Source organism: Labrus bergylta, chromosome 21, assembly GCF_963930695.1.
Source record: "Labrus bergylta chromosome 21, fLabBer1.1, whole genome shotgun sequence".
In the NCBI taxonomy this organism is placed as follows: domain Eukaryota; kingdom Metazoa; phylum Chordata; class Actinopteri; order Labriformes; family Labridae; genus Labrus; species Labrus bergylta.
The window spans coordinates 4556156-4573776 of NC_089215.1; the positions used below are offsets into that span (position 1 = coordinate 4556156).

The following is a 17621-nucleotide window of genomic DNA, read 5'->3' on the forward strand; positions in this document are numbered from 1 at the left end:
GCAAGAAATATTGGATGTGTTGTGTGGAAGAAGTGAATAATCCTCTGGTTTTAAATGCAAAGTTAATGCACCTTTAATAAAGCTTCATTCTGTTTGATAACCAGCAAGGGAGGGGGGAGGGGGATTCAACTGGTTGCAATAAATGTCTAGACTGGGAAATAAACCTTCTTCTCAGTGATTTCTGACCTCAGTAAACATCTTCCGTCTGAGAAAACGGTCTCAGTCTACACTTATATGTTCCATTTCACATGATATTCACCTTTAGTGTGTATAAAGATGGATGGTGCGCTACCACCTCCACTTTTTGCAAAATACCTCTGCTTTTGGAGCTGTCAATCATGGCGTTATAACCAATTTTATCGCATCAGATAACTAATCCGAGCCTAACTTCTAACTACAGCAGATTAGAACCAACGACAATGACAGAATACTATGTTGGAGAAAAATGTGTTTGACAGTTTGTCCCATCTGTGAACATGGAGGGGGGCAAAGCTTACTGCAGCCACGGGGAGCTCTACTTTTGGGGAGCTGTCATGTCATGTCGTGCTTCTTCTTTTACTCTCAGTGGATATTCTCTGAATCATGATCCAGTTTTTAGTTGAATCGCTGATAAAGCAAGGCATGCGTCAGGGTTTGGTTACGTGCGATTGAGGAGCCGCCGCTATGCGACCTATAGTGGAGCACGATGCAGATGTAGGAATGTGTCTCCTCTCTTTCATCTGAATATGCTCACTTTTAAGTAAAAAAAAAAAAAAAAACAACAAACAGATTTGCAACAGCATAAATGTTGAGCTCGAGGCGTCAGAAGCGTCTCGCAAACCGACGGATGACATCAAGGTGGCTACGTCCTCTTTGCTTTGTACAGAGCGCACACACACACACACACACACACACAAAAGGGAGATGAGTGAAAGGGACACAGAGAAACGCTCACAGATGCAAAGAGAGAGAGAGAGAGATAGACAGAGCTCCTGTCTCCTGTCAAATCACGGTCACGCCTGCAAACCCCCTCAGGAGCATTTGACTAATCAGTGCTAATGCATTCACTGCGTACTACCACCAGTCTGTCAACTGGGAAGCCTTCCCTGCCTCCATGTCCTCACACACTGCAGCTAACACACACACACACAATACATACGTACTTAAGGCCGGCTTTAGCGTTTGTTTGCCTTCCATTTTCTCCTCCTGATGGCCGCACGTCCCCTCTTGTATGAGCTTTAAGGAGGACGGAGAGTCATTGCAAGCTACGCACATCTGCTCCATTACTGCATTCATCCTCAAGGGACGCACTGGGACGCAGTGACCTTGGAGGCCCCTCCTGAATGTATTATGCATTATATCAAAGTGAATCCAGCTGCAGTAGTGAGTTGCTTAAGCCTCATCTGTAATTATCTGTTTTGGCCTCTAATGTGAGCTTTGATTTACGTCCTTATTGGTCACTGCTGTGTGTTTTTACTGGAGCTCGGCAGCGTGTCATCTCCACGTGCTTCAAGGGTTTTTTTTTTCATCCTCCCTCAGAAGAAGAAGAAGAAGAAGAAGAAGAAGAAAAAAAAAAAAGGTGCCAGTTTTTTTGCTTACTCGCGCTGTGAGACTTCGGAGTCAATCTAATGAGGATCCTGACGGCGGCTGTCCGTTTCCACGAGCGAGTAGTAGTAGGAGGGAGAGAGAGCGAGCTGTAGATTGCCTGTCCGTCTATATGTCTTTGAACGGACGAGCGAGAGAGAGAGAGGCCACAGGCTGTAGACAAGCTGTCTGTCTACAGAGAGGAGCTGTCTAATGGCCGTCAAGTCAGGACTCAGTGCAGCTACCTGCCTGTCTGGTCCGACCTGCCCGGCAGGAAAAAGAGCGTGTGGGAGGAGGAGGAACAAAAAAAAAAAACTGGCCCTACCGCTAGCTTCTGTTTATTTAACCACCTGCTATCTCCTACTGTTGCCTTCAATGTCATTAATGTCCGTGCCAATCCTCCGCCTCATAACATCCCATAACAGCCGCTTGTATTCAGACGCTGGTTAGTCTTTTCTTTTTTTTTTTCTGTTGGGTGAGTAATTAGCCAAAGCTTCGGCTCTCAGAGTGACGCTCTGGTTAATACTGTGGGAAAAAAAAAAGTGATGTCGTGAGCACCTCCAGGGGCGTCAAACGGCCACGTGTGTTAGTGGAAAAAAAAACCATGATCCCACCAGTGAGGGTTTGTTATGGATGGACGAGTAACCAGGCAACACGGCGATACGATGAGGTCATTAAGGGATTTGTTTTGGGTCCTGTTGCAACTGAAATCTCACAGCTCTACCATAGTGTGTGTGTGTGTGTGTTTGAGTGTGTGTGTTTGAGTGTGTGTGTGAGTGTGTGTTTGTGTGGTTTTTGATCATCTGATCGTCACGCAGCCTCACCACCCCTGGTGTTTTGTTTTCTCTCCCTTCAGAGCCAGGAGTCTCTGTAAACAGGATAGAGAGGTGGAAACACACCCACATATACACGCTCTCTCTCTCTCTCTCTCTCTCTCTCTGACTCTCTCTCTCTCTCTAACACACACACACACAGTCACACACAGGTGAAGGGTGTATGTCATTACGTCACGCGAGCCGTGGCCGTGATGAGCCGGTGTGCGGAAGGGGAAAGGAGCTGTCGTCAGTCGGCGTGGAGAGGTGCTTGGTGTTTCTTTTTGTAAACACTTTGAAAGGATTGTTGTAACTCGTGGCTGAGTGGATTTTGGAGTTTATGTAAGAAGAAACCTCAACAAAGGACGTCGGGCTGTGGAGGAATGCGCCGGTAACTCGCAGCTCTGAGCTCCGAGGGGAAAACTCGGGTAGGCTGAACCTCACGTCCATGAGCGCAGGTGCTGCTGTGCGTCCTGCATCCGGGTGTGTTTTTTTTTTTTTTTTGCTGCTGTGGTTTCTGCAAAGCGAGCGTAGATATTCTGTGTGTTTTCAGGGAACAGAGGAGGCGGATATGCAGCTTTGAAAGTTAGTTTCTTCCCACCACTAACACTCATTCTCTCTCTCTCTCTCTCTCTCTCTCTCTCTCTCGTCCTGTCTATCCCACCCCCTCCCCCCCCCCCTCCCCTCCACTCCACCTCCTGCCTCTGCAGCCGAGTCAAGCCAGGAGCTGGGGCCCCCTCCGTCGGTGGATGAGGCAGCCAACACATTGATGACGCGCCTGGGTTTCCTTCTGGGAGACAAAGTGAGCGAGGGGCCGGCCGGTACCCAGTACAGCATGGAGGAACCCGAGGCGAGACAGGTAATGGCCTCGATAATGAACTGGACTATTTGCCACCCGCCTAATGTGCCTTGAAAGCAAATTTTTTTTTTGTTACCATTAAGACACCTACAGACTGAAAAGAAGATGTTGTTTTGGGAGTTTTTCTGGAGCATTCAAACCGTGTGATGTCACCACAGTCACTTTCAATCATATCGCTTCTGTAGATAAAGAATTTGGCGCCAACAGGCGTGTTCCAGTTTCATTTTCCTCGCCCCCTGCCATTCTTGTGGTTTATCCCTAATCTGATTGTCTTCTTGTGTTTGGGATTTTCGACACATTTTCGTTTTGTAAGAGATCATGCTTTGGAACATGAGCGAAACCTTCTGATTTGGATGTGTTTTGACATTTATCTTCATCATTTCCTTGCTCACGCTTGGTGTTTTTTTATTTGACAGCTCTTTGGATAGCCGGATCAAAAGACTTTTTTCTGTGTACCCTCAGACACCACAAGCGCCTCGAATTCGCACTTATCAATGCCCTCGCCATCAAGCGTCAGCCATCCACCCCGTCTAATTTGTGGTTTATTTTCCGCATGCTTTAGACTTTTTGCTTATTCGGGAGAAAGATGTTTTGAGTTGACATGCAGCCCGGCTGAGCTTCCATTTCTCTGTTGTAACCTTTCAAATCGTGACTTTGGCTGTTGTGCAACAAACAGCTCCTGGCACTGCTGGCCTGCTCTGAGCTCTGCAGCAGATTGCCCCGGTTTCTCTTACCTAAACCTGATGTGACAGGTTTGAATTTTCCAAATTGAGGGAAGAAAAACGTTTGCGGCAAACGAGTGAGAACGAGAAAACACGCGGGGAGGAGAAAAGGGGGGGGAACCTGTTGCTAAATTCAAATCAGCTGTAGGTATGGTTTTTTTGCTCTAAAGCAGTGTGGATAAACGATTAGACTGATGGACTGCCTGTGCTCGATGTGAGCTCTGCTGTAGCAGTGGGGGTGTATAAATTGAGAGAGGTTTATTCAAGCGTCCCTTTTTTAGAGACGTGACTCATACTAGCACCCTGCTGCATCGTGAACACAGTGCACAACTTATTATTGTAGATATCTGCCCCAAATGCTGCGCTCCTGGTGCAGCTTGTTTGATACATTTACCACCGAATATGATAAGGAGTGCCTCAAGGTACCATCGAGGGGGGGGGGGTGGCTTCGGTGGTGGCTTTCATAATTTAGTAGAGAACAGAACAGTAATAAAGTAAGACACAAGAGTCACATCACAAGGAGGCTGTCAATTCAGCCGTGACGCTGAGTCATAATGTCTGTTGTCATTTTGAATATTGAAGTATTTTCAGCACAATACTTTTCAAGAAGCTTCAGTGTTGTTTTTAATTTTCCTTTCATGGTTTTAATGTCTTTTAGTTAGCTTGCAGGCTAAGGTTAATGACAGCTGTCTTTCTCACAGGGGCGTGTTCAGACTTTTCTGGGCTGGGGGGGCAAACTGGAGCAATGGGGTGGCCTGAAGTTTTTTGTACACACAGCTTATTTACCCCTTCTGTCCGCACTAACTTTGACTTTTGAGTAACACAGGATAACACTAATAACATATACATCTTTTAAGAGTCATTCTTCAAGGACTCAAAGAATATGAACGTATGAAAGTCACAAAGTAAAACAAACATTCTGCACACTGAAAACTATGTGCTGCCTGTTGGAACACAGCCTGAATAGTTGATGTACACAGATAAGTGTGCAGGAGTTTGGAGTGGCCTGACCCCTACCACCCCTTCTGACCACGCCCCTGCTTCCTAACCAGGCTGACCCCTCCAGAGAGGCTTAGAGCAACACTTTTTTTTTTTTTTTTTACTATTTATTCTGTTTTTTGGGGGGGTTTTTTACCAGTTTTTAAAACTATGTGCTCTGCATTGCTTTTGTTCACGGTCACCACAGAGAAGACAAAAGACCACATATTGTAGTGTAGATTTGTTTAATGTCTTATCGACTGATGTTTCAGGTTGTCCATCTAAAGGGGGCTTCCCATCCTGCACTCACAGGGGCGTAGGCTCATTTGTCGACTAGTTAAAAAGCTGTGTTGAAACTAACCATCCAATCGAATTCATCCCATGCATGTCCCGCCTTCTATCTTCAATTCAAGAGTCAAGATTTTGATTTGTCACATGCTCATACAGATGTGCAGTGAAATGTAAAGACTGTTCCGCAAGGCCATGCAATAAACACTCAAATTACTAAAACACACACATACAGTAAAAGAGAATATAATGTCAAATAAAATAAAAATGTATTTGAATATACAAAATATGGAATAATGTAACAGTGTAAAGTGTCAGTGTGTAATCTTGTGACTTGTTCTAAACCATTTCAGTTGGAAATGCGTCACAGCAGGGTGTCAGTTAGCCTCGGGGTTATGTCGTGCACCCCATGTACAGAGACTGTAGTCCTCATCGCAGCGGCACTAAGTTTGAAACCGGCCTCGGCCCTTTGCTGCATGTCATCCCTCACTCTCATTCCCGAACATTTCCATGTCTCTCTTCAGCTGTCCTATCCAATAAAGACAGATCTTTTTGCTCATGACAAGCAATCCAAGCCAAATATTTTATTAGTAACATCTTGAAATAAGATTCTTATCTGGCTCGTCCCATGAATGAGACTTCACTTAAGTGTGATAAGCTATATCTTTAACGAGAAATTAGACAAATACACTTGTTAAGATTTCATTTCTTTGCACAATAAGAAAGCTGTCAAACATTTTAATGAATCAAAAACAATGTAATCTCCTTGGATATTAGTCGTGTATAGGACATAGTATTATAAAAATCAATCGTTGGTCGGGAGAGATGGCCTTTTCTGTAAAACACCTGTCATTCAACTTTCTGACACGGTTACATTGTGATAGCTGGTGTCTGAGCTGGCCGACCTCACCGGCTCACAGAACAAGGTCACCTCGACTGGCAGAGCGTGCAGTTAATTGCCTTCCGCGCTCTCGTGTGCTCTCGCTCCCTGAATAGACGAAACGCTCAGGAGTTCAAGCCGATCCTTGTACGCCGTTTGAGGTCAGACCTCCACGAGGCGAGGGTTCATTAGCCTCGGCGGTGTCGCTGTGTGCACGCTGCAGAGCGGTTTGAAGGCTTATCCGCTCGTGTTTGTGTGTGTGTGTGTGTGTGTGTGTCTGTGTGTGTGTGTGTGTGTGTCTGTTTGCATCGAGGGTCAGGCTCAGGTAAACATGAACGCTTTAGATGTCTCATCCACGGCGAGAGCAGAGGGCGGCTGTGACTGAGAGAGTGGCTGACAAATAGTTATTCATTCAGCCACACACACACACACTTATACACACAAACACACTCTTATACACACACACACACACACACACACACACACACTTATACACACTCACACACACACTTAGCACAGGTTAGAGGCCATGTACCGTAGTGGACAATGTGTTGACAGGGTTACAGATGTCACAGTGTGTTACTCAGCCTCACAGCCACTGCTGCTGTGCTGAAATCACTTCCTGGACACGTTTTATCTCATATATAGGGTTCAAGAATATGTGTAACATTTTCTGATAGCAGAAGACTGGATATATATATATATATATCTCCAGTCTTCTGCTATCAGAAAATGTTACACATATTCTTGAACCCTCTTGTTTTAAAGATGGCGGACAACACATTATAAACACATCTCAAATGAGGCCCCGTGTCCACCTAGCGTTTTTTCTTTCTCAGTGTCTTTTATCAGTTGTTCTCAATGGGTAGAGAGCGTTTGTAGCAGAAAGCGGCTGCCTGGATGAAAAGTGCAGCGCCCAGCATCTTTTTTTTATTTTATTTGTTCAGAGCAAAATGTAAACATGTTTTGCAGCGAGTCAAAGCTCCAAACGTTTTTTTCAGAAAGTGAAGAGAAACAATAAAACAGGTGTAAGACACAGTTGTCTAAACATTCTTGGGTGGTAATAGTGGTGAGACAAATAAACATTTTGTAAAAGGAAATTCAAAGCTTGGCAAAGCCATTGTGGCCCAGAATCTTTTTGACTAAGCGCTCTGCCGCTTTTGTACGGCCGCTCTGATTGTCAAGTTGAAAATCATTCAACTTTTCAGGAAAGGTGTTGTTGACGTCACGGGCGCTCTTTTCAAAATGTGTGATATTCCCAGTATTTTAGCCTCCTGCGGATCGTGTCTTGTACCCACATCCTCTTTGCTCCGTTTCTGATCGGGTAAAAAAAAACGATCTCAAATATAAAACATGTAGTAAAGATAACGCTCGTACAGCTGCCGTTGTCAACAAACTGACTATACTGTCATATAGAGAGCGCTTTCCTTCTCTGAGCACAAACGCTTCATGCAAACACTGCCGAGCTCACAGCCGGTGCTTTTCTGCCCGGAAAAAAACGCTAGGTGGACACGAGGCCTGAGGCAGTTAAAGACTTTATATGTGATTTTTCACACTTAAATAGAAATCAAGTATATACTCTGAACATAACTCTGTGAGTCATGACTGTCTACAATGGGTGTAACACCCGAGTCCCACTGTCTGTGATGCTTTCAGAGTTTTCAGAGTCCTATCTTCACTTTGTTTACATCGCCAGGACGGCCGGCTGACTCCTCCCCTCGTGTATAAAAGTTGTTTAATTGAGGGACTAGAGAAAAGAAGAATAACATACTGTACTCACTGCTTAACTGTGTTTCTAGATCACGCTCATTTCAGGTAAATTTACATGCAGTGTGAAGATACGAGCATAATAAAGATCGCTAGCATTAGCATGCTAACACAACAATGCAGCGCGAGTCGTTTTGGTTTCATGCTGGTGCTCAAGGGCGACATCTGCTGGATCAGAAAAAATTGCATATAAAGCCTTTAAAGGAAAGGGTAGACTGTATGGCTTTGATATTATCTGCTTACATACAGTAATACATGTTGACACAACAATCCACGGATCAAACCAACATCCTTACGATTTATTGGCGTCCTGATCTATCTCCTGTGCGTGCCTCATGAGGCCTCCAACAGATGAACCAATAATAAATACTCTTCTCTCAGCTGTATGTGTGTGTGTAGGTGTCTATTAGCTTTGTGTCAGTTCAGTCTTCTCGCTGTTCATTAGACACGACTACATGGAGCCTCTAGCTCTCTCCACTTTGAACCTGAACTCGTCCTCAGCACCTTTAAAGAGAGACCTCCTTCTGTTCCCGCGGCTCCTTGTCTTCTACTTCAGCTGTTTGACATCCCCTTGTTTTTTTTCTCTCGTGCCTCTGCATTGCGTCGACGCAGAATGCATGTCTTATTTAGGTACGTTCGTCCGTGGGTGTTTTTTTTTACAGCCGCAGCGCTGTTTTGATTTTGTCCCCTGTGTCTCCTTGTCTGCTAACCGATGCAGAGGAGGGTCACCGCAGGGGGGCCAAAACAATGCGGGGACTGGGAAGAATTTGTATTCAAGAAGTGTATGGGATCACAGTTTTAGCTTTGTGTTGTGCTAAATTGTCCTCACAGCTTTCAGGAGGAAAAGATGAAGGGAATCAATGACAGTGGGGGTCGGATATTTGATCAGGGATTATCTCATTACCAGAATTTAAAACTTTAATATGATACGAGTAAAAATCACTGATATCAACAAAAATACAAGTCCTAGACACCCAATATTTTTTTCTTTTTGTTTTGTTTAGTATTCATTTTTGGGCTTTTACTGGTTTTATTAAAGAGGTAGGAGAGTGGGTAGAGTTGGGATTTAGGGAGAGAGAGAGAGCAGGGAATGACGTGCAGGAAAAGAGCCGCAGGTCAGATCCCGGGCCGCCCGCTCGGAGGACTATGACGTTCGTACACGGGATGCGAGCACTCACTACTAGGCTACCAGCCACCCGTTTATTTATTGTTTTTAAATGCCAAAAAAATGCTCACTCCTCTTGCACACCGTCTTACTGTACAAAAACATTGGAAACATGTCCGTGCAGGAACTCGTTCCTCTCTCGTCTTTAGTTATGGATGTGATTTTTGTTTTAAAGCTTTTGATCTTTTGAATTTTACATTATTGATCATTAAAATAACGTTGATTGTATGCTTTAAAAAGACATGTATCGGGGCGCTGGTGGCGCGGTGGTTAGTGTATCCAAGCATCCTAAATGTTGACAACCTTCCTTTGCTCTGCTTTTGACAGTTTTTTTTTATTTTTTTTATCACAAATCTAATGTTCATTGAACTCTATTCAGATTGTTACATCCTTTGACATTTTTGATATTATTGTTCAAATCCAGAAGAGAAATAGTCTCATGACTCCTGCATGTTCAGTAAGAACTACAGTACACATGCACAGAATCAGATTTCGGAGATGCCACACCCTTTAGTTTCTACAAACGGAAATGACTTCTTCTCCTTGATGTTGATGTTCTGGCTCACGTCCCTGAGATGTTTACTGACTGCTCGACGTGTGTTGTTTTTCCTGCGATCCTCCTCGTCTGCAGTGATGTTGCTCTGTACAGAACCTTTATCGGGTGATTGTAGGTGTTCTTCTTTCTGGTTTAAAAAGTATTTCCGTGCGATTTTCTTTGAAAGCTGTGTGTCATCATCTTGTTTGCAAAGCTCTTTCAGACATGTATTTTAGGTACATGCTGCAATGATTAGTTGTTATGATATGCTTTTTGTGTGCATGTGGGAGACTTTGAAAGGCAGCTTTTGAAAACAACAATATTGAAGTGACATTTGCCGGCATGTATGTGACTCACTTATTGAAATTCAATCATTGTACTTTGCCATTTATACCTGTGAGCTCTGATTGAGTTGCTGGATCCAAACAAAGCTTTTGAAACATGTGTCTGTGTGTGTGTGTGTGTGTGTGTGTGTGTGTGTGTGTTTCTCAGGGCCAGAACCAGAGGATAAGCCCGTGCTCCACCCTGACCAGCAGCACTGCCTCACCCCCTGCAGGCAGCCCCTGCTCCACCCTCCCCCCTGCCATGCCAGGCCAGGCTGGAAACAAGGAATGTGCCTACGGTTCTGTCACCAGTCCAACTTCAACCCTGGAGAGCCGGGACAGCGGGATTATCGGTGAGATCTGAAATTAGATTTATGTCAAACGATATCGATACCTATTTCGATACCTCAGCAAGAAAAAGAAGTCCTAGGCATCAAATGTTGGGGAGTGTCTTGTGTTAAGATACCAAGAATTGCACACTTTCGCTCAAGGCATCTTTTTGTTAAAAAACATGACTGATGTGTTTTTTTTTCTAAAGCGTCAATGCTGATTCATCGATTGATTGATTGATTGTATTTATTTGCGTGTCATGCATCCAAATTCCCCAGACCTCATGGGTTCATAAGACACCAGAAATTCAGTTGCAGCGGTTCAACATCCCACAACATTGCAAAGTTGCATGTTCCTTTCACAGCTCCGTCTTGAATAGTGTGTTCAGTCTTTTCTCCCAGCAGGCTTTGCAAGGGAGAAGCTACAAAAAAGGTTCCTCTTTCTAAAGCACGTTGAGAAAGTATCGATCCTTAAAATAATGGGAACTAAAACGTCAAATGTGAAGCTCAAATTTTTAAAATATAAGCTCAAATTTTCTGCCCGTAAAAAACGCTAGGTGGACACAGAGACTAAGGATTTCCTTTGAATGAACAGCAAGCTAAACCTTGGACCGATATGAACACATTTTTCTGGCTGTTTGAAGACAGAATCGAAACGGTGTGAAATATCCTTTAAAAGGTTGAATCTTTTGATCGATACAGACTGCAGCATTTTTGACCATGGAATAAAGCCAATTTGCTTAAACAGAAGATCTAGAGAAGGTCTAGAGCAGGTGTGTCCAAAGTGCGGCCCGAGGGCCATTTGCGGCCCTTGAGGGGATTTTTTGCGGCCCGTGACTTCAAATGAAGAATCAGAAGATTTTATTGATTAAGATTGGCACGTTATCTTATTTTTCATGTTAACAAGCACTGAACAATATTCCTAAAACAGAAAATGTTCAGTAACATGTATGTTGTTGTTTCAAATCTACAGATTTTACTATTTTCCACATTTTTTTGTAAACTATGAAAAAAAAACATATGCAAAGTTTTTGCAAACAAGCGGACTGTTGTTTAACCATTTAATGACCTGAGCTAAATGAACCACGTTACAGGCTCTGAGAAAAAAACTAATAAAGTAGAACGAAGAAATCAAAATATTTGATTCCCTTTTATTAAAGGGTTTCTTTTGATTCTGATCTACAAAGCCTTACTATTTTTTCAACTATATTTAAAAAAAAAAAAAAAAAAAAACCTGTGGCCCGCGAGCGTTTCTAACACGACAATTTTGGCCCGCAAGAAAAAAAGTTTGGACACCCCTGGTCTAGAGGTAGTCCACCTGTCCCGCTCTGACGGGTCCCCCTAAATTCTGGGATACCTGACTGTTGAAACTTGTGACTGTCTGTACTGTAGGAAAGCTGAACCTTAAATGTCATAACCAGAATGCCTGTACTTTAAAAAACCTCCACCTGAACGCTGTGGTTCATGCAGCCAGAAGCAGCCTGTCCTCCCACTGGAGGATGATTCAGGTGAACATGTCATGTTGACGTGATGTGTGTCATTCCTGCATCCTAATCCAGAAAGCAGGAGAGATGAAGAGCTCATTATTTTCGAGGCGTTTTTTCGCGTGAGTCGAAACTCGTGCCAGCATGGTTTCCTGGCAACTCCTTTGAACACCTGCGGTTGTGTGTTACATGAACAAATCCCGGTACGATTCAGAACAGCCGTGTGAGCGCTAACCAGCTGGATGAGGTTGAGGAAAGATAGTGGGGGGGGAAAACAAAAAAAAAGACTCGAAAATGTAGTGTGAAAATGGCCTTAAAGCATGGCACACATTCCAGCTGTTAACCGCCCTGATGTTTTTGTCTCTTTCACAGCCACACTGACCAGCTACTCGGAGAACATGGAGCGAGGCGGCAAATACGAGGGCTCCCGGGGGAACCTGAAGCTGTGGCAGTCGCAGAAATCAGGCATGGACTCGTTCCTGTACAGGGTGGACGAAAACATGACCGCCTCCACCTACAGCCTCAACAAAATCCCCGAACGCAACCTGGAGAGCATGTCCTCCCACTCTGCCCACTCCATCCCTCTGTACCTCATGCCCCGCCCTAACTCTGTGGCCGGTGAGTCCCCCTCCTCTATCCCGACCTCTCCTGGTGAAAGTAGACATGACAGAAATAAGGGTGTGAGCATGAAGGTTTCAAATCCCGGACAAAAATCAAGTCATGTTACCCCCCTATTTCTCCTTGGTAGCCCCTCCTTCACTCCTATTCAAGCCTCCTTTCCTTGCTTGTGTTCTAGCTTTCCTTTCTGTCCTTCAACATCTCTTTCTGTGAACACAAATCTAACAGTGGAGAGTAGAGGGACACACTGATTTATACAGATTCTGCTTAAAAATGTTGAATCTTTAGGCCGGGGCTGGATGTGAGTATTTGAATTGTTCTGGTTTCTTGTCCAAATATTATTGACCAATCACTTAGCAGGCTTTGGTGTACACAGGAAAAACAGTCTGTAAGGAGAGTAAGAGCAGCAATACGACAACGTTTAATTTATCTTTATAAACAGATATCTGCATGTGAAGCTATCAAACCACTCTTTAGCGACAAATACTTGACGCTGTGTTGGGAAATCCAATCAGGTTTCAGGCTTGCAGACTCTCTGGTATGCATCAGAAAGAATCAATCTGACCTCTGTTCAACAAACGAAACATTTCAAAAAGTTGTTTTCTTCTCATTTTTGAGGGCAGACCTAACAAAGCTTGACTTTTTACTTCTTCATAACTGCATTATGATGATATTTCTGCAAACGTCAACCAATTGATTGAATCACAAGAAAATCTGTTTGATTTTTGGGCTCACACAGCCGAAGCGCTCCAAAGTGAAGCCTCTGTGTGACTTACTATTTACAGTTAAACTCACCAGAAACTGATGAACGTGCACTCATTCGGGTGTTTTCTGTTTGCAGACATTTCTGGATTCAATAAATTCGCTTTGCTGTTGATCTTAAAACACAGCCGCTTCACAAAGTCGTAAACAATTCAGCGAACAAAAGAGAGAAGTCTTGGCTGAACGCTGCTTACCTCAGGCTCCACCAGCATGCCAAACACTTTGCAACATTTAAGAGGAGCAGATCCAGCTCATCAGTATGATATTTATTAGTAATAATATTGTGCTAAAAAGCCCCAAAGATAATCTGTACACCTTCAATTTTCTTCCCAAAATTAAATTAAACTTTTATCCAACTCAGGTTTACAATCTCATTAACCCCTACCCACACCCACACACACACACACACACACACACTCAAAGTACCTTTACTCTCTGCTCTTTCACTGGACATGAGCCGTGATGTAACTTTCACATGTCACATGTTTCTTGTTAATAATTGGACTGCCAGTCAGCGGTTCAGGGCAGAACAGTCGTGTAGGGATGATACTTCTTGGCTGCTGGTGTAGATAGATAGACTCTTTATTGTCGTTGTATGAAAGAATCCTGTACAGCAGCGTTTACAAAATAAGATTTGAAAGTTCGGTTCGTCTGTCAGACCTGTTTTTTGGTCAAATCGCTGCTAGCTCTGAGCCGCAGCGTCAGTGCGCACCGCCATCTTGGATGTAACCAGTGGATATCTAAAAAATGAAAAAAAAAAGGGGCGAGGGATAGCCGGGCAAAGACTTCCTCTTACATGCACTTGTCATTGTTTAGATGCAACTTTAGATGCTGAAGAATGATGTTGGCGTTGACAAACCATAATCTGTGTTTTATCCACATTCATATCTGTTTATCAGGAGAGATAAGAGCTTAACTGTCGTTCTCTTATCGACAGTTTTCAGGAGTTGCATCACTTTCCCTCCACACACAGACTGTTTTCCTGCCTACAAGCAAGCATACGAGTCATTTAAATGTGATTACTCGATAATAAGTGGGCTACAAATAGACCAGAAACAGAAATCAAAACATATCCAATCCCATCATCTTGTTCTGCGTGTGCAGATTCAGCCCTCATATGTTTGTAGAGACTTACAGGGAGAAGATTTAATGTTCTAATTACTCATATTACCAGAAACTCTGTGAACAAACACGAGTAAAAAACCACATTCCTCCCTCAAATCTGGATTAAATCAGCCCTCAACCATCTAAAACACGAGCCCTGCTCTTGGGAGAAGCTCAGTTGTGGTTTCATGTGATTCAATTTGTCGTAATTTTTACACAGCATTTTCTTTTTGTTCAAAATCTAGGGAGGAAACAAACCCTTGTTGTTTTTTTTTTTTTTTTTTTAATTTCATGGGGTTACGTTGCGATTTCGGGGAGCTGCGGATCCGCAGTGGTGTTTTGTTAAACTCTCACAGCTCTGTGGTGCGGAATTGAAACCGCAGAGCGAGAGAATAATACAGTCTGGGGGGGGGAAGAGGGGAAAAACAGACTGCGGCTGGAAGGATATCACATAGGAGAAAAAGCTGGCGTTTGTGATGCTGACAGAGGTCTCATTGATGTGTGTTTCTTATTGTCGACTGAGGAAGACAAAAGGCTCCATAAAAGTAGCAGTAAATATATGAGGAGAGATGTCAGTTTCATAACACTGAGGCGGTCCTAATGGGCCTGATTGTGTTATTGTTCTCATCATCAGAGAGAGAGGCTGCTACAGACGGAGGGCTCTATTATGCACTTCTCTCACTCCCACTGGAAAAAAAAAAGTGTGTGTGTGTGCATGTACTTTTATAGACGCGCACATACGTAACACTCAACGCTGTAATACGCCTGACAAGGCTCGTCGCTGCGGCTCTGACCTTCTCCTCATGCTGGTCATGTTCTCGCTGTTTGACACCGCTTGTCTGTCTGGCGGCGCTTTGCGACTCTGCCGGGTTTTTTTTATTTTTTATTTTTTTTAGAGATTCACCCTCGATTCTGATCCCCCGCCCCACCTTCAAAGGAGACGGGAGACAGCTTTAGAGATATACTTTTAAGCTGCAGGTGATGCAAGAAGTAAAGTTAAGAGAAAAACCGAGGGGGAGGGGGAAGGGAGGAAGGGGACGGCGTTTCAGGAGGGGTGTTTGTGTTTTTGTCAGGAGCAGGAATTCTGTGCTGCGGAGCTGGAGATGCATACATGTGGAAGAGGAGTGAAAGGGAGTTTCATAATCTCTCTCTCTCTCTCTCTCTCTCTCTCCTCCACAAAGAATTATTAGGCGATGTAGGGACGGGGAGGCGAGCACAGGCTGAGGATTGGTTGGGCTCACACAGCAGTGGAACATCAAAGCCCCAGGCATTAACCGTTTCTATCCCCCAGAGTGACAGAGAGACTCGCTTTGAAGTGCGGGGAGAGCGAGGGGAGAGAGATAGGGAGCGAGAGCAGAAGGCGACTGAGGAGGAAAACTGGGAGGAAGCAAGGGTGGGGTGGGGAGGGGGTGGGGGGGGGGGGGGTGGGGGGGGGGTACTTTATTACCTAATGAAGGCAGTGCGTTGGTAGAGCTTAAGATGGATATGGAGGGAAGGAGTAACCAAGGCCGTGTATTGAATTTCCTCTCTCTGCCTTTATGGTGCTTATACGTCTTACTGGAGGGGAGCAGAGTGGAATTTAAAAATGAGTCGTTAATGCCCATCAGGGATTTAAAAAATAAATAAATAAAAAAATGTTTCCAAGTTTGTATTCATGGAAGAAGGATGGTCGTTCATAACCGCTCAAGCATCCCCACATTACAGCGACCCAAAAGAGCCGTATTTAAAAAGTGATGTCACACTTTGATAAATCTGTGTTTCCCTTCTTTTTTTTCAAAGTCGATAAATTCTAGATCCTGCTTTTCCAGTCATAACCTCCAGGGATGATAAATGTTGTCAGCGGCCGTTTTGCCGTGACGGATACGAGATGCTGACGAGCTAAAAATAGATCTTTGATGATGAAAACTGTGATGGCACTTATGGTGAGTTTATTTGGGGGGGGGGGGGGGTTCAATGTAGAGATAGGAGAGTAGAGAGAGTCAGGGAGAGAGAGAGCGGGGAATGGCGTGCGAGAAAAGAGACAAGTCGGATTCAAACCTGGGGCTGCCCGCTTGGAGGACTATAACCTCTGTACATAGGGCACACCTTATATTTTAGTATAAATAAGTCTCTCCTTTTCATTCCTTGCATTGGAGTTGATTACACCAGAGCAGGGTCGACCCTTTTCTCACTCCGGCCTGATCCAGGTGTTTGAGACGGTTTTGAAAATGCTGCACGGCTGAAAACTGAAATCTCAAGATGTCGTCCAACAAAACCAAATTGAGATTCTTGTTCCCGTTGGTTTTGCCACATGAGGTGAGCAACACTCGCCCAATTATCTAAATAGATCGCAGATGACGATAAAATCAGTGGAATTCATGAACAGATAAAAAAAAAACAACAACGTTAAAAAATGAATCCCTTACTAAGAGGTGGAGCGATCACAAGTCCAAACTCAAGAAGCCTTTAGGGGGTTTCTTGAGCCTCTAGGCCGCCCCTTAAGGGTGGAGGGAATAGTTCCAGTGAAGGCAGTTTTAATGCGTTTCATTTAGGTGGAGTGAACCTTTAGAAATTGTCATGTTGGAGGCTGTAAATGCAGCAGCTTATATAACTGCAGGGGGATTGTGCAAACCCTGAGACTGAAGGGGTATTAAAGACTCCCTGACTGACTCTGTAGTCTCTAAATTCTCTAAATGAAGATAACAGCTCGCCAGAGATAACATTTTTTCAATTTAGGGGGGGGGGCGTACAAGTCATTGATTTCCATTTCTTCCTGATTTCCCTTTTGTCCCCGATCCCACCTCGGCTTACGCGCTCGGTGTAATGCCCCGGAAATATTATTGTTTAAATACCGGGGGCCTCCATTATCTATCACCTGGAGTCATCTCTCGGGGAGATGAGAGGAGAACAGAGAGAGGCGTTTTAGAGCACCGGGCAGCCACCTCATATCTGAGATGACGAGTCGGCGGCCCAGCTGCTCTCTTGACCGTGTGTGAACGTGTGTGTGTGTGTGTGTGTGTGTGTGTGCCATCAGTCACTCTTTTTGAAACAGGAAGTGCGCGATGTGGCCGTCGCCGCCCCGCAACAGCAGCTGAGCAGCTCTCTGCTGCTGCGCGGTCAGACCTGTTCCCGGTTTGTCTTCCCTCTTTGTATTTGTGCGTGCAGCCTCAGCGTGTTGGCTCAGGAGCGGTGGATGTGATCCCCGGCAGCCTGCTGCATTGCAGATAGAGATGATGAGCACACAGATTTGAGTCCTCACATTCAAACACAGTTGAAAGGAGACTTTCCAGCCCCGTAACTCTGAGTCATTCTTCCTTGGTCGAGCTGCAGACCCATGCCTCCTCTGTCTCCACTTTTAGCCCCCCCCCCCCCCCCCCACCCCCCCGTTTGATGACCAGCACCCCCTTTTCCCATCAGGGCCCGAGCCTCCAGCATTCTCAGCTGCCATTTTCC

The 17621-nt window shown here is 44.5% G+C and overlaps 1 protein-coding gene across 18 annotated transcripts in view; it reads left to right on the forward strand.

Moving 5' to 3' along the window:
* tanc2b (tetratricopeptide repeat, ankyrin repeat and coiled-coil containing 2b) overlaps positions 1–17621 on the forward strand; it is a 169125-nt gene that overhangs the window by 115978 nt on the left and 35526 nt on the right. For 16 of the 18 annotated variants that reach the window (XM_065949866.1, XM_020630813.3, XM_065949869.1 and 13 more), the window contains 3 exons: positions 3086–3234; positions 10062–10245; positions 12078–12323. In XM_065949866.1, the coding sequence (XP_065805938.1) occupies positions 3086–3234; positions 10062–10245; positions 12078–12323 (579 nt within the window). Of the gene's footprint in view, positions 1–2579; positions 2859–3085; positions 3235–10061; positions 10246–12077; positions 12324–17621 lie in introns of those variants that run through there. The other 2 variants (XM_065949879.1, XM_065949881.1) reach the window with 2 other exon arrangements.